At 42.4% G+C, this 22,526-nt stretch overlaps 2 protein-coding genes across 8 annotated transcripts in view; one reads left to right on the top strand and one right to left on the bottom strand.

The window, feature by feature from the left end:
• The window catches only part of LOC115201742 (kinesin-like protein KIF20B), a 43,790-nt gene extending 40,697 nt beyond the window's left edge, over nucleotides 1-3,093 (bottom strand). For all 7 annotated transcript variants that reach the window (XR_003879803.1, XM_029765604.1, XM_029765605.1 and 4 more), the window contains exons 1-8: nucleotides 3,007-3,093; nucleotides 2,402-2,591; nucleotides 2,131-2,250; nucleotides 1,328-1,466; nucleotides 901-1,085; nucleotides 691-769; nucleotides 278-487; nucleotides 68-179 (exon numbers count right to left, since the gene is read on the bottom strand). Coding sequence is in view for 6 of the 7 variants with exons in the window: in XM_029765604.1 (XP_029621464.1) it covers nucleotides 68-179; nucleotides 278-487; nucleotides 691-769; nucleotides 901-1,085; nucleotides 1,328-1,466; nucleotides 2,131-2,250; nucleotides 2,402-2,590 (1,034 nt within the window). In the remaining variant the exon portion in view is untranslated. The remainder of the gene's footprint in view (nucleotides 1-67; nucleotides 180-277; nucleotides 488-690; nucleotides 770-900; nucleotides 1,086-1,327; nucleotides 1,467-2,130; nucleotides 2,251-2,401; nucleotides 2,592-3,006) is intronic.
• A 9,576-nt stretch (nucleotides 3,094-12,669) lies between these two features.
• The window catches only part of LOC115201743 (vesicle transport protein SFT2A), a 42,996-nt gene continuing 33,139 nt past the window's right edge, over nucleotides 12,670-22,526 (top strand). The window contains exons 1-3 of the mRNA XM_029765610.1: nucleotides 12,670-12,977; nucleotides 14,073-14,159; nucleotides 21,230-21,312. Of these exons, the coding sequence (XP_029621470.1) occupies nucleotides 12,912-12,977; nucleotides 14,073-14,159; nucleotides 21,230-21,312 (236 nt within the window). The 5' untranslated portion in view covers nucleotides 12,670-12,911. The remainder of the gene's footprint in view (nucleotides 12,978-14,072; nucleotides 14,160-21,229; nucleotides 21,313-22,526) is intronic.

The raw sequence follows: 22,526 nt of genomic DNA on the forward strand, positions 1-22,526 counted from the left end.
AGCAGCCCAAAGAAACATTCAAATTAATAATTGAAAAAGGTATTGACGTGCTTAAAAATGATCATACCTCCTGCTTGAGAGGAGGTTTAGCTTTGTGCTGGCAAAGCTCTGGTTCTTCTTCCCTAGCTTCATCACCTTGTAGGCTTCCTCCGCATTGTTCACTTGTATCCACTTCAGATCTGAAATTACACACAGGAACATTTGGTCCTTTGCAGCTCAGTTGGTAGAGCGTGGTGCTTTTACAACAGGATTGCGAGATAGATAATCTATCTGTTACCTTTTACAAAGGAGTTGCCTTTGACATCCTGTGACAGCCGCAGCGTGGATCTCTTCAGGGCTCCGATCGGTATGGGCTCCAGCAAGTCGTGAATATTCTCGTTGTAGATTTCACAGAAGGACACCCAGACTGAGAACTTGGTGTGTGCGTCAAAAACCAGACTGAAAGCGTCTTCAGTCACAGTCCTCTCAATATCACTTAGTGTGGACCCTGTCAGAGAAACAAGTGGTGCTGTTAGACTGTTTACAAACCCTCTTGTTGGATAGAAGTCTATTGTGATGACAAACGATGCACCAAACTACCAGAGAGAGAGAGAGAGAGAGAGAGCAATGTGACATGTGACAATCATGTATAAATGCAAAACATGAACATGCATAGTGGTGTAAGAACACATAAATGATTAATCTCCTTGCCTTGCAGGGTTGTCTGGCTGGTGGAGCTTGTCTGGCTGGTGGAGCTTGTCTGGCTGGTGGAGCTTTTCGGGTTATCACTCTATGGGGGAAGAGCAATGATATAATATAAATTATTAAACCCAAAGAAAAACTTGTTGAGTAATGCAATGGCTTAAAAAAATAAAAAAATAAAAACAAAGATAAAAAAATATATGAATTTGTACGCTGTACCTCCTTGAGGAGCCTGAAGAGATTTCTCTTGCTAGTGGCCTCCTCACTCTGCTGATCTTTAGTGAGCCTGATGAACTCTCTGCACCGCTGTGGCTTGATAGTCATCTGGTTGTAAACACGCCCCTCGATGCTGTTGAAGATGACATTCAAAGACCTGGGGAGGATCCCTGCGTTGGCCTCTGGACCTTAAACAACAACAACAGGTGTTGAAGATCTGTTAATCATGTTGTCTTGGTGCGTTTGTGGGAGTTGGCCATAAAGAGCAGGGTTTGAAAGTGGGTGAAGGGTAAACATATGATTTGACTTTAGCTGTGCGACAGCTAACTCAGGCTAGCTCTTGTGTACAAGTAAGACGTTATGACAAAACAGTATGCATCTTTCCACAACGCTGCAAGGCAAGAAAAATAAAATAATCCAGAAATCAAACCCAGAAATGTGAACGTCTTTCCCGCATTTGTGACTCCGTATGTGAAAACCAGAGAATTTCCACCTTCCAAAACATCCTTGACCAGACTTCTCACGGTGCCATCAAACATCTCCCTCTGAGAGGTTTCTGGCCCCAAGACCTGAGGACAAAAATAAACAAACAGTGTTTTTAGAAGATATATCTTCTGTTCCTTTATGAGAACGTGGTTAATATTTATTTTCATGTGTGTTTTTGTTCTACCTTGTTAAAATGTGTTTTATTATTATTTGACCCTGCTGGTCATTTATGAACATTTGAACATCTAGGCCATGTTCTGTTATAATCTCTACCCGGAACAGCCAGAAGAGGACTGGCCACCCCTCATAGCCTGGTTCCTCTCTAGGTTTCTTCCTAGGTTCTGGCCGTTCTAGGGAGTTTTTCCTAGCCACCGTGCTTCTACACCTGCATTGCTTGCTGTTTGGGGTTTTAGGCTGGGTTTCTGTACAGCACTTTGAGATATCAGCTGATGTAAGAAGGGCTATATAAATACATTTGATTTGATTACAGGGATAGTGCACATTTAAAAATCGCCATTACCGTAAATGCGTCAGATTTAGCTGGCAGGCAAAAAATATATATATACACATTTACATTTTAGCCATTTAGCAGACGCTCTTTTCCAGAGCGACTTACAGTAGTGAATGCATACATTTCATACATTTTTTCCCCCTGTACTGGTCCCCCGTGGGAATCGAACCCACAACCCTGGCGGTGCAAACACCATGCTCTACCAACTGAGCCAATGCCAGGCCCTGCTGACTGACCTGTGAGAACTGGAACCGTTGAGCTGTCTGCGGGACTGATTTGTCACTAAGCCCTGCTGACAGGGAAGTCCTTGGAGCCTTGAGGAGGACCTTGTCTGGGGGCTCAATGGAAACGCACTCCTTGAATTTGTACAGCAAAAGGACAGCGAGTCAATGGTCAATATAAACTTTGGTCAACAGTTATTATCCAAGGCTCTTGTTACCTGACGTGTGTGTGTGTGCTTCTTGTGAAAAAACTATTTCAAGCCAGAGGAGCAGTGTGTTAAATTACCTGTGATTCGCCATTTTCACTTTCAATTGATGTGAACGGTCTAATGCGGAGGTACACCTGCAAGTGCTCGTTCTCTTCTAGGCATGACTCCTGTGAGTGAAACTCTGATAAAAGGTCTTTCCTCAGGTCGTCGACGTTCATTTCCCTCTCCACGCTTCCCAATCTGCTGTGATAACCTGATTCCATCATCCTGTGTCAAATAAATGTGGTGGAAACAAAGAAAACAGGTGTTGAGCAAAAAAAACACTGGCTATAGTTAGCTACCAACGCACCTTCTACATTAGCAACTAGCTAGCTAACAACAATCACCTTCGACATTCAACGTAAGCAGATCAAAGTACTACTTGCTAGCAAGCGGAGTAAAACATGTTGTTGGCTTTAACGAAACAAATTGGTATTTGCACCGACAGCTAGTTAACAGTTGTCTAAACCACTATTCCCGACGATCCGACGCCAACACAGCTAACTAGCTAACGTCAAGTATTTTAGTTACATAATGAAAAGACATGCAAAACCACTAACTTACCCTATATATTCGAATCATTAGGAAAGAAAAATAAATAGTATTTTTCTTATTGATATTAGGGTTTTTAATGTCTACTTACGTGACAGACTTTTTGTTTTTCGCCCCCCAACAAAAAATAAAATGTTTCGCAACGAAAATCAGTTTTCTGTTGTCATCCAGAACTGTCGCGGTCTCTTTTTTAAATTCGACCAATCGGGAGAGAGAGTGTTTTTTTTACCGGAAGTGCTCGTAGAAGACTGAGATATTCATTATGTTTCAAACAAACCTTTTGCATCTAGTGTTTTGTGTGATAACTATGTATTTCTGATTATAATACATTATCCATACGCCCACATTCCTATGATTGAACTTCAATCTCTGCATCAACACGATCTTTTTTTTAAAATTATATATATATTTTTTATTTATATATTTTTTTTTACGCCAATCTTGAATTGAGATCTAGGAATGGGAAGGAGAAGAGAAAATACAGTTAGGGAAGGAAATCTGAGCAAGTGAAGAAGGAAAGGAAACTAGAATAGGAGGAAAGGAAAGGGTGTTAGAAGAAATTAGAGCAAAGGGTAGGGTGGCGGGGAAGGGATAAAAGAAAGGAGGCTAGAAATTAAGATAGGAGGAAATGGATCTAGGAAAGCTAAGGAGGGGAGGAAAGGGAGCTAGGATTATGATAACAGAGATTACATGTATGTGGTAATGATTCACCAAAGTTAGTGCTTTATGGAATCCTTGGGACGTCCCTAACTAACCCCTAAACCAGCAGGCTCCAACCCTGTTCTTTGAAACCTACAGGACGGTAGCTCTTCACACCAACACTCTACTACACCTGATTTTAATAATTAGCTGGTTGATAAGCTGAATCAGGTTAGTTACAACTGGGGTTGGAGCGAAAACCTGCACTGTAGCTCTCCAGGAACAGGGTTGGAGAGCCCTACCCTAGAGTAGGGGGAATTCAACTCTTACCCTACGAGGCCTGGAGCCTCCTGGTTTTCTGTTTTACCTGATAATTCATTGTACCCACCTGGTGTCCCAGGTCAAAATCAGTCCCTGATTACTGGGGGAAAAGGAAAAAACAGTGGAACTCGCTTTGAGGTCCAGAGTTGAGTTTGAGGGCCCTGGAGCGACTGCCCCTAAAAAGCTACTTTTCATTTAGAAAATGGGCTATATGGAATCGATATGAGCTAGAAACATTTATTTTAGTGTCAAAATTGACTATAAAGTGTAAGTATTGTAATTTGTCAAATCAGTCTCGTCCAAAACGGACATTTGGTGAGATGAATGAAGGGTACCATACAGTAACTGTTTACCTTGGGTTGGGTTGGGTTTAATCCTGACCACATGCCCACAGCTGGCAGAACCCAAATAATCATAAATTCAGTGCACAGCTGCATGCAACCAGATCATAATGCCCATCAGACAAACACCAAAGCTCTCGGTATAGTAATGCAGGACTTTGGATGTTGTACACACAATTGTCTCATTCAAAACTTTATCTGCAATGTTATATTCCCTTTTGCGCGACTCAAACTGTTCCATTCTCCGTGTAGCCTGCAGTTACAGGTAACTGCCAAAATAAAGGAAACACCAACTGAAAGTGTCTTAGGGAGGAGGTCAGAGACCTGGCAGTGTGTTGCCAGGACAACAACCTCTCCCTCAATGTGATCAAAACAAAGGAGATGATTGTGGACTACAGGAAAAGGAGGACCGAGCACGCCCCCATTCTCATCGACAGGGCTGCAGTGGAGCAGGTTGAGAGCTTCAAGTTCCTTGGTGTCCACATCATCACAAACTAACATGGTCCAAGCATACCAAGACAGTCGTGAAGAGGGCACGACAAAACCTATTCTCCTTCAGGAGACTGAAAAGATTTGGCATGGGTCCTCAGATCCTCAAAAGGTTCTACAGCTGCACCATCGAGAGCATCCTGACTGTATGTATCACTGCCTGGTATGGCAACTGCTCGGCCTCCGACCGCAAGGCACTACAGAGGGTAGTGCGAATGACCCAGTACATCACTGGGGCCAGGCTTCCTGCCATCCAGGACCTCTATACCAGGCGGTGTCAGAGAAAGGCCCTAAAAATTGTCAAGACTCCAACCACCCTAGTCATAGACTGTTCTCTCTGCTACCGCACGGCAAGCGGTACCGGAGTGCCAAGTCTAGGTCCAAGAGGCTTCTTAACAGCTTCTACCCCCCAAGCCATAAGACTCCTGAACACCTAATCAAATGGCTCCCCAGACTATTTGCATTGCCCCCCCCCCCCCCCATTTTTATACCGCTGCTACTCTCTGTTATCATCTATGCATAGTCACTTTAATAACTCTACCTGCATGTACATATTACCTCAACTAACCGGTGCCCCTGCACATTGACTCTGTACCGGTACTCCCTGTATATAGTCTCGCTATTGTTATTTTATTGCTGCTCTTTAATTACTTGTTACTTTTTATTTTTATCCATTTTTTTTAAAACTGCATTGTTGATTAAGTGCTTGTAAGTAAGCATTTCACTGTAAGGTCTACCTACACCTGTTTGGCGCATGTGACTAATACAATTTGATTGGATCTTAATTGAGCTGCCAGAAAAGCTTCAATGCGCCTTAGCATAGATTCTATAAGTGTCTGCAACTTCCTGTGTAGAAGCACATCATGCTTTCAATATTGTATCCCTCATTTACTCAAGTGGCAGTTACGTACGTGCTCGTCGTCCTGACCAGGGTCTTGACCTGACTGCAGTTTGGTGTCGTAACTGACTTCAGTGGGCAAATGCTCACCTTCGATGGCCACTGGCACGCTGGAGAAGTGTTCTCTTCACGGATTAATCCAGGTTGCAACTGTACCGGGCAGATGGCAGACCACGTGTATGGCGTCGTGTGGGTGAGCGGGTTTTCTGATGTCAACGTTGTGAACAGAGTGCCCCATGGTGGAGGTGGGGTTAGGGTATGGGCAGGCATAAGCTACGGACAACACAATTGCATTTTATTGTTGGAAATTTGAGTACACAGAGATACTGTGATGTGATCCTGAGGTCCATTGTCAGCCATTCATCCTCCGCCATCACCTCATGTTTCAGCATGATAATGCACGGCCCCATGTCGCAAGGATCTGTATACAATTCCTGGAAGCTGAACATGTCCCAGTTCTTCCATGGCCTGCATACTCACCAGACATGTCACCCATTGAGCATGTTTGGGATGCTCTGGATCGATGTGTACGACAGTGTGTTCCAGTTCCCCCCAATGTCCAGCAACTTCGCACAGCCATTGAAAAGGAGTGGGACAACATTCCAGTCAACAGCCTGATCAACTTTATGCAACGGAGATGTCGCGCTGCATGAGGCAAATGGTGGTCACACCCAATGCAACTACCCCTTTTATGTTGGTATCTCAATCAAATGTATTTGTAAAGCCCCTTTTTACATCAGCAGATGTCATCACAAAGTGCTGTACAGAAACCCAGCCAAAAACTCCAAACGGCAAGCGATGCAGATGTAGAAGCACAGTGGCTAGGACGAACTCCCTAGGAAGGCCGGAACCTAGGAAGCAGTGGCAGAAGAGTTTACATGGGGTGGCCAGGGGGTGACCAAGGCTACTTCAGGGGGTCCATAGAACATGACAGAACATTTGTGTGTAACCCTAACCTGGCATCTAAGGAGCATGAATGAATCCTTTGATTGCTGATTTTAGAGGTAGAAGTGATAATTCACTGAACCCGGAGTTCTTCAATGTGGCAGATAGTGTGGTCCAAAAGGGTTGCTTCACTAGAATTCTTTAACATACTATGAATAGTCAATGTCTCTACCTCGGAACTGGAGCTCAATTTCTTACACAGACACATACTGGAGAGACTTAGGTCACTGTTTTTAGAAATATTTAATCTGGGTCTATAAGTGTTGAACATCCCAAAATATTTTTAGAAAATAAAGCTCAAACACCAAAGAGATAAGATAAATTGCATAGTTTATTTACAAAAAAAGAACATTTACCAACAACAACAAAAAACACTGCAATTTGACATACCAGGTATCAAGCAGAAATGGACTTGAAAAATATAAATAATTTTGGTGCCTATCAATATTACAAACTTGGTAGAGCATGGTGTTTGCAATGCCAGCATGGTGTGTGCAACGCCAGGGTTGTGGGTTCGATTCCCACGGGGGGCCAGTACAATTTTATTTTAATTTTTAATAAATAAATGCATGAAATGAAATGTATGAAATGTATGCATTCACTACTGTAAGTCGCTCTGGATAAGAGCGTCTGCTAAATGACTAAAATGTAATATTTATGCTCATATGTTACAGTTTGTCATGTAACCGATGTGAAATGGCTAGTTAGTTAGTGGTGGTGCGCGCTAATAGCATTTCAATCAGTGACGTCACTGGCTCTGAGACTTGAAGTAGGGTTTCCCCTTGCGTTGCAAGGGCTGTGGCTTTTGTGGCGCGATGGGTAACGATGCTTCGTGGGGTGTCAGTTGTTGATGTGTGCAGAGGGTCCCTGGTTCGAGCCCAGGTTGGCGAGGAGAGGGACGGAACCTACACTGTTACACTCAGTCGCTTTGGTGCATTTTTCACATCATCCCTAACGTGCAAAATAATAACTGCATTTCTCAGAACAAGTTATACAAACTGCAATATACAATAGATGTGTTTCTAAAGCTAGTCAGTCACTAAAAATCCTTAGTACATCTCTCAAAAGTAAATATTCATGCCAATGATCATGTCACTGTCATCAGAATGATGAGTCATTGTTCACGAACAAGGTCGTCAAAATGTTTAGGCATGTTGTCAATGGAACTGTGTAATTTGACAGTATTACCTGATGTAACCTTAGGCTACAGTTTGGATGACAGTTACTGTATTGAAAATGCACAAGGCTGCACTTCTATGGCATATATCAATTTCAACAGTACTATTTACATATTACTGTATGTGGGTTATTGATTGAAAGAGACTGGACAACCCAAGGGGCACAAAGGGAAAAAAATAAATTATAAAGAAACACAGGAAACCAGCCCTAAGGCACAACTTTGCCTTACTTTGTCTACTGTGATGTCCTCACATGCTGCATCCATTGCAGCCAGCAGGGTCATCTGTGTGTGTGGCTGACGATCGTACACCTTCCACCTCCATGCTGAAAATAACTCCTCAATTGGGTTAAGGAATGGTGAATAAGGTGGGAGGAATTCTATGAGCATCCTCGGGTGGGTCACAAACCATTGCCTTATGTTTGATCGATGGAAACTCACATTATCACAAATGACCACATACTTTGGCAAATCCTCTCTAAACAGACCCCTCTCATCATCAGGGATGAGAGCCCTGTAGAGAGTCTCTAAAAAGTTGAGTAGATGCTGGGTGTTGTATGGCCCTATAAGGGGGATATGGGTTAGGACACCATGCTCTGAAATAGCAGCACACATGGTGATATTTCCTTCCCGTTGGCCTGGCAAATCCACAGTAGCTCTGTGACCGATGATATTCCCACCCCGCCTTCTGCATCTGGTCAGGTTGAAGCCAGCCTCATTCACGTATACAAAGTTGTGAGAGGGTTCACTTGATTCCAACTCCATTATACGCTATATCCAAGAACAAAGTTGAATTTGTTTTGGTAAGGAAGAGTGACATAAAATGTACATATATTGCATGTTCCTTCCACAGCAATGGAAATGTGTGCAGTTTATGCTTACTGTACTATGTATCACTATAAAATGTTGCTGTAAAGTAGTTACATAGATATATGTTTTACCTGTACATACTGGTACCGTAGCTCCTTAACTCTGTCCTCATTCCTTTGGAATGGTACACGGTACAGCTGTTTCATACTCATCTGGTTTCTATGCAGCACCCTGTCGATGGTTGAGATGCTAACCGTATGGATGTTTTCAAAGACATGGTTGTCTCCTATAATGGTCCTTTGTATTTCCCTGAGTCTCATGGCATTGTTTGCTCGGACCATGGTGCAAATAGCCTCCTCCTGTTGAGGTGTGAAAAGGCGTCCTCTGCCACCGGTTTGAGGTAATCTTGCAGCCCTATGTGGGGGAAAAAAAATGCAGTGATGCATCGCACACTTTCACATAGACAAAAACTATGCGAACACACATTTTACTGTAAAACATTCAGCTGGGTGCGTGTAAGGTGCAGTATGTATCTGTATAGAGTATATTTCTGTATGCTGTGAAATACAAGTGGACTACTGTAATATGAAGCATTGTAGGAAGTATACAGTATACTGCTTATATACAGTAACTGTACATTGGTGGACATACCTGTTCTCTCTTCGAAACGTTTGAACTATTGAGGACACGGTTGATCTCCCAATATTCGGCTGCACCCTTCGACCCGCCTCAGCCATTATAAGGCCATGATTGACAACATGGTCTACAATAGTGGCCCTTATGTCATCAGATATGCGCCTATGTCCTCTTCTGCCTCTTCCTCTGTTTTGCCTTCCACCACGCATCCTTGCTCCTCCTCCTCCTCCTCCTCCTCCTCTTGGCTGTTGACCCTGTTCGTTTCCTGGTCCATCCCATTATTGGAACATTGCAACTCTGTGTTGTGGTCTGTCTATATATGCTTGCCAATTGATTCTTCATGAGATGCACCTTTGAGCAATTTAGACAACTGGTTGATTGTTGGTTGAACTAACACTTTACATTCCTTCATGAGTGAGGGTCAATTTCACCTGCACCATTCATCAATTCACGTTTTTTTTGTACAAAAAGTCTAATAGAAATGTGTAAAACTATGCTTGACAGTTTATGACAAATAGTTCAACAATTTTGCATGTAATGGCTTATGCAAGGAACTAATGCCTAGATGTTTTTGAGGGGTAAGACTATTCAACAGAGAACCATCTACTATATTTTGATCAACATGACATGAGCAATTGAAAATGTGGAAAAAAGCTGACACTTGTACATTATCAATTGCAATATGTACAAAAGCAATTGCAATTTGTTCAAAGGAATAAGAAATTGCTTTAATGATGTGCACAAGTGACTAGATGATTTGGAATTTGTACAAGTAGTATCAAGAATGGATTGATCTAAGAAATGCACCAAAGCGACTGAGAAAAACTGTAATGACTTCAATGGCAGTTCAAGCTGTGGGTTTACAGTTTTTCTCAATCGCTAAAACACAATTTCTGAAACCTTGCTTCATTTCCTGAAAACATTAAACACAAAACCTCATCTTCAAGCACTATTTACATAACCTCTGACTCCTCTCGCAAAATGAAACATTCACCTCAAAACAGTTTGACCTGTGTTCAAAATCAAACACTGCTCTCAAATCATAAACAAAGTGGTCAAAATGATATACACTCTCAAGCAGTCAGTAAACAATACACCGAAAAATAGAAAACACATTGTTCAAAACATACAATTCTCAGGGAGAAGTACATTTTTAATCTAAAAAAATATTCATATTTTTCCGTCATTGTCTTTTGATGAACGAAAACATGTTCTATCATAGTAGCTCAAAAATGACATTTTAGTAATTTAGCAGAAGCTCTTATCCAGAGCGACTTACAGTAGTGAATGCATACATTTCATACATTTTTTTTTTTTTTTTTTGTACTGACCCCACATGGGCATTGAACCCACAACCCTGGCATTGCACACACCATGCTCTACCAACAGAGCCACAGGGAAGGCTTTGCTCTTTGCAATTTTGTTTTTTGTTCTTCCTCCTCCTTGTACCCCTATTTTTACAGTACTGTGCCCTGCATCTCACAAACTTGTCCTTTGTCTCTGTGATACTGTAATTCGTGTGAATTACAGTATGAATGTGAATTCAAGGCCTTTGGATCTCAAGCCTGAACCTCTGGCACCAACTCATTGGGCTGTTATTGAAGGTGGACTACAGCCATCTGCTGGGTTATAAAAATACTCCTGTAATTCATTTCATTACCACTCTTACATTCGTATTGTTGATCACAACCATCAAAGCAACATTCGCAATGCAAACTAAGGGCATTTTCATTAATTATGATATTTGCTCAGTACTTGAAGGGCCTAATTTACAATGCTATTTGAGTTGCCAACACCGATTGGAAGGTGAGTGTTGAGCCAATATCTTCTCTATTTGCAGATCCAGAGGCATCTGGCAGTCAGTCCTCTTTTCCTGGTCAAATGAATTGTGGTATAAAATTCCCATGACATTTTGAGTCATAATGTAGCTTGATTGTGGCCATGTAACCTTTGGGCTGGCCAGCATAGTGCTCACCAAAATGCTAATGGCAAACACCAAAGCCCTACTTTCAGTGTTGTACATTTTTGTAATTACTATATTCTATGGGAGCAGCCAAAACATTTTGGATACTGAAGTTGGAAATATGTTCAAAAAAAAATATGACCGTTTACAATCTCACAAATTAGTGAGATTTACTACAAAACAAATACAAGATATACCACATTAGTACCCATTGTTGAAATTAGGACAGGGATTGGTGTGTTTTACTGAGCCAAACCCAACTGGAAAATGGGCTTTATGCTTCAAGTTCCATAATCAAGTAATATCAGACTTTCTCTGTATATCATTGATCATCTGCTCCCCTGAAAGGTGGTAGGTATACATTAAGAAAAGTAGGCCATTTTGTCCTATCAATTCATGTAGTGTCCTCACCATTACTCCTTTTCTACATCTGCCTTTCAGTAAGCAGGAAATGAGGTTTGTGAATTATGCCCACACCAATAAAAAAAGACAGATTTTTTAATTTATTGTATTGGCTGATGTAACTGGATTAAGTTCATGATGATCTGCTCAGATGCCATACTGTTGTCTCCTCCAGCGGGCACATTCTGAACCCCCCCATACCGTGTCCTCCTCCAGCGGGCACATTCTGAACCCCCCATACCGTGTCTCCTCCAGCGGGCACATTCTGAACCCCCCATACCGTGTCTCCTCCAGCGGGCACATTCTGAACCCCCCATACCGTGTCTCCTCCAGCGGGCACATTCCGTGTCCTTCCAGATATGAACAAACAGAAGAAAAAAAAATGATACATTTTGTCTTTATTTGTTTTCTTTTACTCAATGCCCAATTTGGAAACTATAAACGAGAACACGAGTTGATATACAATGTTTTTTTGTTTTCAACTAGAAAAATTATAAAACGCTGAATGTCCTTTTGTTTCTGGCCTTGACAAGATGAAAGGAAATTGGAATTATGAATAAGCATCTAGATGCTTCCGTACACCTCTTCCTCTCTGCCTGAACTGTAAATGGAAAGCACTCTTTTTCGTAGGAGGTTAGGAGAATTTACGCAGCAGTTAACGTAGCAGTATAGTTAACGTAGGAGGTTAGGATAATTTACGCAGCAGTTAACGTAGCAGTATAGTTAACGTAGGAGGTTAGGAGAATTTACGCAGCAGTTAACGTAGCAGTATAGTTAACGTAGGAGGTTAGGATAATTTACGCAGCAGTTAACGTAGCAGTATAGTTAACGTAGGAGGTTAGGAGAATTTACGCAGCAGTTAACGTAGCAGTATAGTTAACGTAGGAGGTTAGGATAATTTACGCAGCAGTTAACGTAGCAGTATAGTTAACGTAGGAGGTTAGGAGAATTTACGCAGAAGTTAACGTAGCAGTATAGTTAACGTAGGAGGTTAGGAGAATTTACGTAGCAGTTAACGTAGCAGTATAGTTAACGTAGGAGGTTAGGATAATTTACGCAGCAGTTAACGTAGCAGTATAGTTAACGTAGGAGGTTAGGAGAATTTACGCAGAAGTTAACGTAGCAGTATAGTTAACGTAGGAGGTTAGACCAGCCAGTGTTGGATCAGTATAGACCGCGGATCAGAGGCCACTTTTAATGCCAGCTGAGACATTATTAAAACATTATTACCGGTGTGTTTTTCCTCTGCTCTGTCAGGTGGTAACACACAGACACGCCTCACCGTGAAGGTCTCCGGAAGTTATTCACTTAGCTAGCTCATTTAGCTCCTAAAACAAACAAATAAATACACTTATAGACATATTTATTGTCAACGATGGACAAACTTCGTAGTATGATAGGAGGACGAGAAGACAACGAGGAAGCAGGGCTCACGGCGCAGGTAAACACAGCGGGGTGTTGGATTTTATCTGGGCTTTGAGTTAGCTTGCTAGCTAACTGGCTAACTAACTAACTAGCTAGCTAACTAACTAGCTAACTGACTAACTAACTAACTAGCTTGCTAGCTAGCTAGCTAACTAACTAGCTAACTGGCTAGCTAACTGGCTAACTAACTAACTAGTTAGCTAGCCAGTTAGTTAGTTAGTTAACTAGTTAGTTAGTTAGCCAGTTAGCTAGCCAGTTAGTTAGTTAGTTAACTAACTAGTTAACTAACTAACTAACTAGCTAACAACCTTGAGTCGAGTGGTACATTAACGTGGGACCACATCAAATGCATTATTTCCTTGTTCTTTGAGTCACGACTATTTTAAACTCTCCACACTATATAGCTTGTGTTTTATAATTCATACACATCGACTGTAGCTGAAATCTAGTTTGGTAAACTAGGTAGTAGGAGTAAAACTAGCGAGTTGTGACCATAGACATCCCTAATTGAATTGTATGGCTCTTTTGACAACTAATTCTGTCTTATCGTTTTAATCGTGTGTATTTGTATGCATCGCTGCTCTTTTTACATGCTTTCATAAGGACATGGTGGATCAGATGAGGTAAGGTTTCTGTTGAACACTGGTTTTCGCCCACATGAAGAAGACAGGCTGTGTCTAATTTATTCACTTAGTTTGAAGACATGTAAACGTTGTGTTTATTTCCCCTGCTAGTAATAGACACTTCAAAAACGGTACATTAGTTTAAAAAAAACACAATGCTGCTCAGCTAATTTACATTACATCCATGGCTTTACTTTTCCTGTCATGTGTTTATCAATGTCTTGAAACAAAGATTGATTAGAGCTGGTGTCATAGAAGTTGACCTATGTTCCTTTGCTTGTAACTGTTTGTGTAATTGGATGTTTTTTTTTGTGTGTGTACACAACAATGGACCTTACATTAACTTACACTGTCTTCTTTGCCACTAGTCAGCATGGTAGAACCATCCAGTAGGAAGAGAGACCTTAGGTCCCTGGGTCTGTGCTTTGGGTTTGTTGCCCCTCTGTCTTGTGACATCCTGCCATTGTTCTCTCTCTCTCTCTCCTCAGGTCCTGGATGCCTCGACGCTCAGCTACAGCACCCGGGTGAAGTGGTTCGTCATATGCTTCGCGTCAGGCATCCTGTGCTCCATACTGGTGAGATTTCACCCTATTTCAGTGGTATTCTGAGTCTGTAATGGTGCCCTGTTCCCTAATATAGTGCACTATTGTTGACCCGGGCTGGACTGTATACACCTATACATGGGTTGGTTGTTTAGCAACAAAACTGATGCATTATGGGACAAAACAGATGGGGTTTGGCTTCGATTATTGACGGTATGTTTTAATAAAACATTTTTTTAACTAGGCAAGTCAGTTAAGAACAAATTCTTATTTACAATGACAGCCTAGGAACAGTGGGCTAACTTCCTTGTTCAGGGGCAGAACTACTGATTTTTACCTTGTCAGCTCAGGGATTCGATCTAGCAACCTTCCGGTTACTAGTCCAACGCTCTAACCACTAGGTTACCCGCCACCCCAATGTAAACTATATTTAATCTTTAATGTTTATTGAAAACATAAAGTTAGACAATGACCCACTTGTCTTTTCAAATATATTGTTACAGTAGTTGACTAGCTAGCTACTTTTAGCCATATTAGCATCATTGAAAACAAGACATGGTATCAATAACAACAAGATGAGACTAGCTGGAAGGAGTCACTGACCATTCCCATCATGACAGCTTCTACGTCATTGTTGCTATCTGGCCATTCAGAACCATAGCAACACATGGCCTTCTGCCGCTTTGACGAGCACGCGTCGTTTTGGAGACGACGTCAGCTAACCAGCCTATATGAGTTAGGGCCCCCCCACCGTCCATATAATTGCATAAACTGTAATCTAAAAGGCCAAACTTATCAGAGATCAATAGAGATTAATACTACTCTGAGGCAGTTTACAGGCCGTGGCCTGTCTGTCTGGACCACGGCGGTAGTTTCATCAGTTTGTGTGTTGTTGACGTTTTTGTTCTAGAAAATACTTATTATTGGTTTCACTATCTGTTGTAATGTTTGGTTGCACATTCCCCTCTTCCCTTCCAATGCCCACGGCTGTTTCCAGCCACAAAGCACTTTGTTTTCACATTCTCTTCCTCGTCTACGCTGTACAGTATTCTCCTTCTGCCATCCACCTCGACAAACAAGTATCTGTCCCACAGCATGATGCCAGTGATGACTGTACTCTACAGTAAACCACAGCATGATGCCAGTGATGACTGTACTCTACAGTAAACCACAGCATGATGCCAGTGATGACTGTACTCTACAGTAAACCACAGCATGATGCCAGTGATGACTGTACTCTACAGTAAACCACAGCATGATGCCAGTGATGACTGTACTCTACAGTAAACCACAGCATGATGCCAGTGATGACTGTACTCTACAGTAAACCACATGATGCCAGTGATGACTGTACTCTACAGTAAACCACAGCATGATGCCAGTGATGACTGTACTCTACAGTAAACCACATGATGCCAGTGATGACTGTACTCTACAGTAAACCACAGCATGATGCCAGTGATGACTGTACTCTACAGTAAACCACAGCATGATGCCAGTGATGACTGTACTCTACAGTAAACCACAGCATGATGCCAGTGATGACTGTACTCTACAGTAAACCACAGCATGATGCCAGTGATGACTGTACTCTACAGTAAACCACAGCATGATGCCAGTGATGACTGTACTCTACAGTAAACCACAGCATGATGCCAGTGATGACTGTACTCTACAGTAAACCACATGATGCCAGTGATGACTGTACTCTACAGTAAACCACAGCATGATGCCAGTGATGACTGTACTCTACAGTAAACCACAGCATGATGCCAGTGATGACTGTACTCTACAGTAAACCACATGATGCCAGTGATGACTGTTCTAGAGTCCATTCCCACCGTTGTTTGGACAGCTAATTGACGTGTTTTGTTGACCTTTTCCTAATTCTGTTGGGGATCTCACCCTCAGGTGAGAAGGTACACGAGTTCAGTCTCTGTGTCAGAGAAAACAAAAGTAAAACCTTAGTCACAGTGGATAGTATCTGTACCTTTCCACTCTGTTAGTGTGGTTATGGTCTGTCTACAGAACAGTTGTCTCCTCTGTTAGTGTGGTTATGGTCTGTCTACAGAACAGTTGTCTCCTCTGTTAGTGTGGTTATGGTCTGTCTACAGAACAGTTGTCTCCTCTGTTAGTGTGGTTATGGTCTGGTCTGTCTACAGAACAGTTGTCTCCTCTGTTAGTGGGGTTATGGTCTGGTCTGTCTACAGAACAGTTGTCTCCTCTGTTAGTGGGGTTATGGTCTGGTCTGTCTACAGAACAGTTGTCTCCTCTGTTAGTGTGGTTATGGTCTGTCTACAGAACAGTTGTCTCCTCTGTTAGTGTGGTTATGGTCTGGTCTGTCTACAGAACAGATGTCTCCTCTGTTAGTGTGGTTATGGTCTGTCTACAGAACAGGTGTCTCCTCTGTTAGTGTGGTTATGGTCTGTCTACAGAACAGTTGTCTCCTCTGTTAGTGTGGTTATGGTCTGTCTACAGAACAGTTGTCTCCTCTGTTAGTGTGGTTATGGTCTGGTCTGTCTACAGAACAGTTGTCTCCTCTGTTAGTGTGGTTATGGTCTGGTCTGTCTACAGAACAGTTGTCTCCTCTGTTAGTGTGGTTATGGTCTGGTCTGTCTACAGAACAGTTGTCTCCTCTGTTAGTGTGGTTATGGTCTGGTCTGTCTACAGAACAGTTGTCTCCTCTGTTAGTGTGGTTATGGTCTGGTCTGTCTACAGAACAGTTGTCTCCTCTGTTAGTGTGGTTATGGTCTGTCTACAGAACAGTTGTCTCCTCTGTTAGTGTGGTTATGGTCTGGTCTGTCTACAGAACAGTTGTCTCCTCTGTTAGTGTGGTTATGGTCTGTCTACAGAACAGTTGTCTCCTCTGTTAGTGTGGTTATGGTCTGTCTACAGAACAGTTGTCTCCTCTGTTAGTGTGGTTATGGTCTGGTCTGTCTACAGAACAGTTGTCTCCTCTGTTAGTGTGGTTATGGTCTGGTCTGTCTACAGAACAGTTGTCTCCTCTGTTAGTGTGGTTATGGTCTGTCTACAGAACAGTTGTCTCCTCTGTTAGTGTGGTTATGGTCTGGTCTGTCTACAGAACAGGTGTCTCCTCTGTTAGTGTGGTTATGGTCTGTCTACAGAACAGTTGTCTCCTCTGTTAGTGTGGTTATGGTCTGGTCTGTCTACAGAACAGTTGTCTCCTCTGTTAGTCTGGTTATGGTCTGTCTACAGAACAGTTGTCTCCTCTGTTAGTGTGGTTATGGTCTGGTCTGTCTACAGAACAGTTGTCTCCTCTGTTAGTGTGGTTATGGTCTGGTCTGTCTACAGAACAGTTGTCTCCTCTGTTAGTGTGGTTATGGTCTGGTCTGTCTACAGAACAGTAGTCTCCTCTGTTAGTGTGGTTATGGTCTGTCTACAGAACAGTTGTCTCCTCTGTTAGTGTGGTTATGGTCTGGTCTGTCTACAGAACAGTTGTCTCCTCTGTTAGTGTGGTTATGGTCTGGTCTGTCTACAGAACAGTTGTCTCCTCTGTTAGTGTGGTTATGGTCTGGTCTGTCTACAGAACAGTTGTCTCCTCTGTTAGTGTGGTTATGGTCTGTCTACAGAACAGTTGTCTCCTCTGTTAGTGTGGTTATGGTCTGTCTACAGAACAGTTGTCTCCTCTGTTAGTGTGGTTATGGTCTGTCTACAGAACAGTTGTCTCCTCTGTTAGTGTGGTTATGGTCTGTCTACAGAACAGTTGTCTCCTCTGTTAGTGTGGTTATGGTCTGTCTACAGAACAGTTGTCTCCTCTGTTAGTGTGGTTATGGTCTGTCTACAGAACAGTTGTCTCCTCTGTTAGTGTGGTTATGGTCTGTCTACAGAACAGTTGTCTCCTCTGTTAGTGTGGTTATGGTCTGGTCTGTCTACAGAACAGTTGTCTCCTCTGTTAGTCTGGTTATGGTCTGTCTACAGAACAGTTGTCTCCTCTGTTAGTCTGGTTATGGTCTGGTCTGTCTACAGAACAGTTGTCTCCTCTGTTAGTGTGGTTATGGTCTGGTCTGTCTACAGAACAGTTGTCTCCTCTGTTAGTGTGGTTATGGTCTGTCTACAGAACAGTTGTCTCCTCTGTTAGTGTGGTTATGGTCTGGTCTGTCTACAGAACAGTTGTCTCCTCTGTTAGTGTGGTTATGGTCTGTCTACAGAACAGTTGTCTCCTCTGTTAGTGTGGTTATGGTCTGTCTACAGAACAGTTGTCTCCTCTGTTAGTGTAGTTATGGTCTGTCTACAGAACAGTTGTCTCCTCTGTTAGTGTGGTTATGGTCTGGTCTGTCTACAGAACAGTTGTCTCCTCTGTTAGTGTGGTTATGGTCTGTCTACAGAACAGTTGTCTCCTCTGTTAGTGTGGTTATGGTCTGTCTACAGAACAGTTGTCTCCTCTGTTAGTGTGGTTATGGTCTGGTCTGTCTACAGAACAGTTGTCTCCTCTGTTAGTGTGGTTATGGTCTGGTCTGTCTACAGAACAGTTGTCTCCTCTGTTAGTGTGGTTATGGTCTGTCTACAGAACAGTTGTCTCCTCTGTTAGTGTGGTTATGGTCTGGTCTGTCTACAGAACAGTTGTCTCCTCTGTTAGTGTGGTTATGGTCTGTCTACAGAACAGTTGTCTCCTCTGTTAGTGTAGTTATGGTCTGTCTACAGAACAGTTGTCTCCTCTGTTAGTGTGGTTATGGTCTGGTCTGTCTACAGAACAGTTGTCTCCTCTGTTAGTGTGGTTATGGTCTGTCTACAGAACAGTTGTCTCCTCTGTTAGTGTGGTTATGGTCTGTCTACAGAACAGTTGTCTCCTCTGTTAGTGTGGTTATGGTCTGGTCTGTCTACAGAACAGTTGTCTCCTCTGTTAGTGTGGTTATGGTCTGGTCTGTCTACAGAACAGTTGTCTCCTCTGTTAGTGTGGTTATGGTCTGGTCTGTCTACAGAACAGTTGTCTCCTCTGTTAGTGTGGTTATGGTCTGTCTACAGAACAGTTGTCTCCTCTGTTAGTGTGGTTATGGTCTGGTCTGTCTACAGAACAGTTGTCTCCTCTGTTAGTGTGTTTATGGTCTGGTCTGTCTACAGAACAGTTGTCTCCTCTGTTAGTGTGGTTATGGTCTGGTCTGTCTACAGAACAGTTGTCTCCTCTGTTAGTGTGGTTATGGTCTGGTCTGTCTACAGAACAGTTGTCTCCTCTGTTAGTGTGGTTATGGTCTGTCTACAGAACAGTTGTCTCCTCTGTTAGTGTGGTTATGGTCTGTCTACAGAACAGTTGTCTCCTCTGTTAGTGTGGTTATGGTCTGTCTACAGAACAGTTGTCTCCTCTGTTAGTGTGGTTATGGTCTGTCTACAGAACAGTTGTCTCCTCTGTTAGTGTGGTTATGGTCTGGTCTGTCTACAGAACAGTTGTCTCCTCTGTTAGTGTGGTTATGGTCTGGTCTGTCTACAGAACAGGTGTCTCCTCTGTTAGTGTGGTTATGGTCTGGTCTGTCTACAGAACAGTTGTCTCCTCTGTTAGTGTGGTTATGGTCTGGTCTGTCTACAGAACAGTTGTCTCCTCTGTTAGTGTGGTTATGGTCTGGTCTGTCTACAGAACAGTTGTCTCCTCTGTTAGTGTGGTTATGGTCTGGTCTGTCTACAGAACAGTTGTCTCCTCTGTTAGTGTGGTTATGGTCTGTCTGCAGAACAGTTGTCTCCTCTGTTAGTGTGGTTATGGTCTGGTCTGTCTACAGAACAGGTGTCTCCTCTGTTAGTGTGGTTATGGTCTGGTCTGTCTACAGAACAGTTGTCTCCTCTGTTAGTGTGGTTATGGTCTGGTCTGTCTACAGAACAGTTGTCTCCTCTGTTAGTGTGGTTATGGTCTGTCTATAGAACAGTTGTCTCCTCTGTTAGTGTGGTTATGGTCTGGTCTGTCTACAGAACAGTTGTCTCCTCTGTTAGTGTGGTTATGGTCTGGTCTGTCTACAGAACAGTTGTCTCCTCTGTTAGTGGGGTTATGGTCTGTCTACAGAACAGTTGTCTCCTCTGTTAGTGTGGTTATGGTCTGTCTACAGAACAGTTGTCTCCTCTGTTAGTGGGGTTATGGTCTGGTCTGTCTACAGAAGGGTTGTACTGATAACACCTCTGGAGACTGATTATTCACACTGTGTTAACAAAACTGGTGAGAGCCATTCATAACAGAGGCCCTAATATATATATATATATATATATATATAATATTTCCCTCTCATTCGTCATCGATTCTACTAGTTCAGGAATATGTCTAACATGAATTGTGTATTTGTATGCACCATTTGGTCTTAAGGAGAGTGGTCAGGTTAAACACCATGGGTTTATTCCACAAGAACAGAGCCTTTATCTAATAGCCTACAGCAGATCTCTCCAACCCTGTTCCTGGAGAGTTACCCTCCTGTAGGTTTTAACTCCAACCCTGTTCCTGGAGAGATACCGTCCTGTAGGTTTTAACTCCAACCCTGTTCCTGGAGAGATACCCTCCTGTAGGTTTTAACTCCAACCCTGTTCCTGGAGAGATACCGTCCTGTAGGTTTTAACTCCAACCCTGTTCCTGGAGAGATACCCTCCTGTAGGTTTTAACTCCAACCCTGTTCCTGGAGAGATAACCTGCAGGAGGGTATCTGGCACACCTCATTTTAATATATAGCTGGTTGATAAGCTGAACCAGCCGAGCGAAAACCTTCAGAATTACAGCCCTGGATTATATGATCAACTTTAAAAAATAAAAGCTTAATGACTGAAGGATCCTGTTTTTTGTGAACCAGCAGGTCCATGTGTAGAAGGTGATATGGTGTTTCACCACTAGGTGGCGATCATGTAACATTGTATTTGTAACATTTCAGGAAACCGTTTTCCTTAGGCCCACAGATCCTTCTTGTTCAAAATAAAAATACAAAAACAATAGGAATATTAGCATTTTTAAATATTTGACTTACCTGATAGTCTAATTCCAGGTAGCATTGATCTAGCGTACCTCTTCTCTTGTCTTCCAGGAGTTTCTTTAGCCGATCAGACTGCTCATACAAGCTGATGGTAGGATGATGCCTTGGTGGACATGGTAATGATTTCATGTTGTGTGTGTGTGTTTTAACCAGGGCACTGCACTGCTGTTCTTACCCAATGGCACTAAGCTGTTTGCTGTGTTCTACACACTCGGTAACCTTGCTGCGCTCTCCAGGTGAGTCCATTCATTCATTTTGTTCATGGTCTGCTACCAATACTGTTGTTACTGCCAGAGCTAAAGACAAAGCTATTTCCAGTACAAGCAATTCAGGAATTAAGCTACACTAAATGCATACTTATTTGATATACTTTTTATATTTTTAAAATTACGTTACACTTCAATTGTAATTTTAATGTGAGGTAATTTCACTGTATGTTCCCTCCTATACATTTAACTTGACTTTGGATGGACTTGACCCAGACACATTGAGTTGTTGGTGTTTTCTAACATCTGTGTTGATTTGAATGTTTAGCAACGCTCCACTAACGTGATTGATGGGGTGCCTAACCCTTTTTTTTTTTTTTTGGTCCACACTTTACAAATGACCTATCAATTATTGATCTGCTGTCCCGTCACTCAGTTTGGAGTGTACTCAGTAGCAGTCTGTAAAGTAGCTGCCAAAGTCTCCTTTGAGTTCATTGTCCAGGGGTGTTCCAAGTCACGGAATTAGAATTCTGTCCCCTGTTCTAGAATTAGAATTCTGTCCCCTGTTCTAGAATTAGAATTCTGTCCCCTGTTCTAGAATTAGAATTCTGTCCCCTGTTCTAGAATTAGAATTCTGTCCCCTGTTCTAGAATTAGAATTCTGTCCCCTGTTCTAGCGGTTCTATGTTTCAGGTGTCAGTAAGACCATTTGTTTTGTCTGTCACACTATGCAGTAGTTTTTTTTTTTTTTTTTTAATGTTCAGACAGAACAGAAGCACATTGGACAGGTTCGCCATTGAGCTTGGCGTAGTAGGCCTGTGTGGCTCAGTAGGTAAGAGCATGACACTAACGAACACCAAGGTCGTAGGTTAATTTTCCGCAGGGACCACACACACACCATTTTTTGTTGTTGTCCCCATGCACTCACTGTACTCTAAGTTGCTTTGGACACAATGCACAGCTGTCTAGGATTCATTGTGGTAAAGGGTTTCTATAGTTCAGGACATTTTTGTACAGTTCAGTAATGTCTTTTGATTGAATTCCTGATGGTGGAACAGGTGTGTTGGGTTTAGTTCTCTATCTAAGAATCAAGAGAGGGTTGAGCTGTCAGATAAATGTATTACACGTGACTCTCTCCAAGATACCAGTCATACCAATAGACTCTAAAAATGGGACCCAATGCCTTGCTTGGCACTTGGCATGAAGGAGATTGATTGGGGATAAGGCCCTACGACAGACTTGCGT

The sequence above is a fragment of the Salmo trutta genome, chromosome 10 (genome assembly GCF_901001165.1).
Source record: "Salmo trutta chromosome 10, fSalTru1.1, whole genome shotgun sequence".
Classification (NCBI taxonomy): Eukaryota; Metazoa; Chordata; class Actinopteri; order Salmoniformes; family Salmonidae; genus Salmo; species Salmo trutta.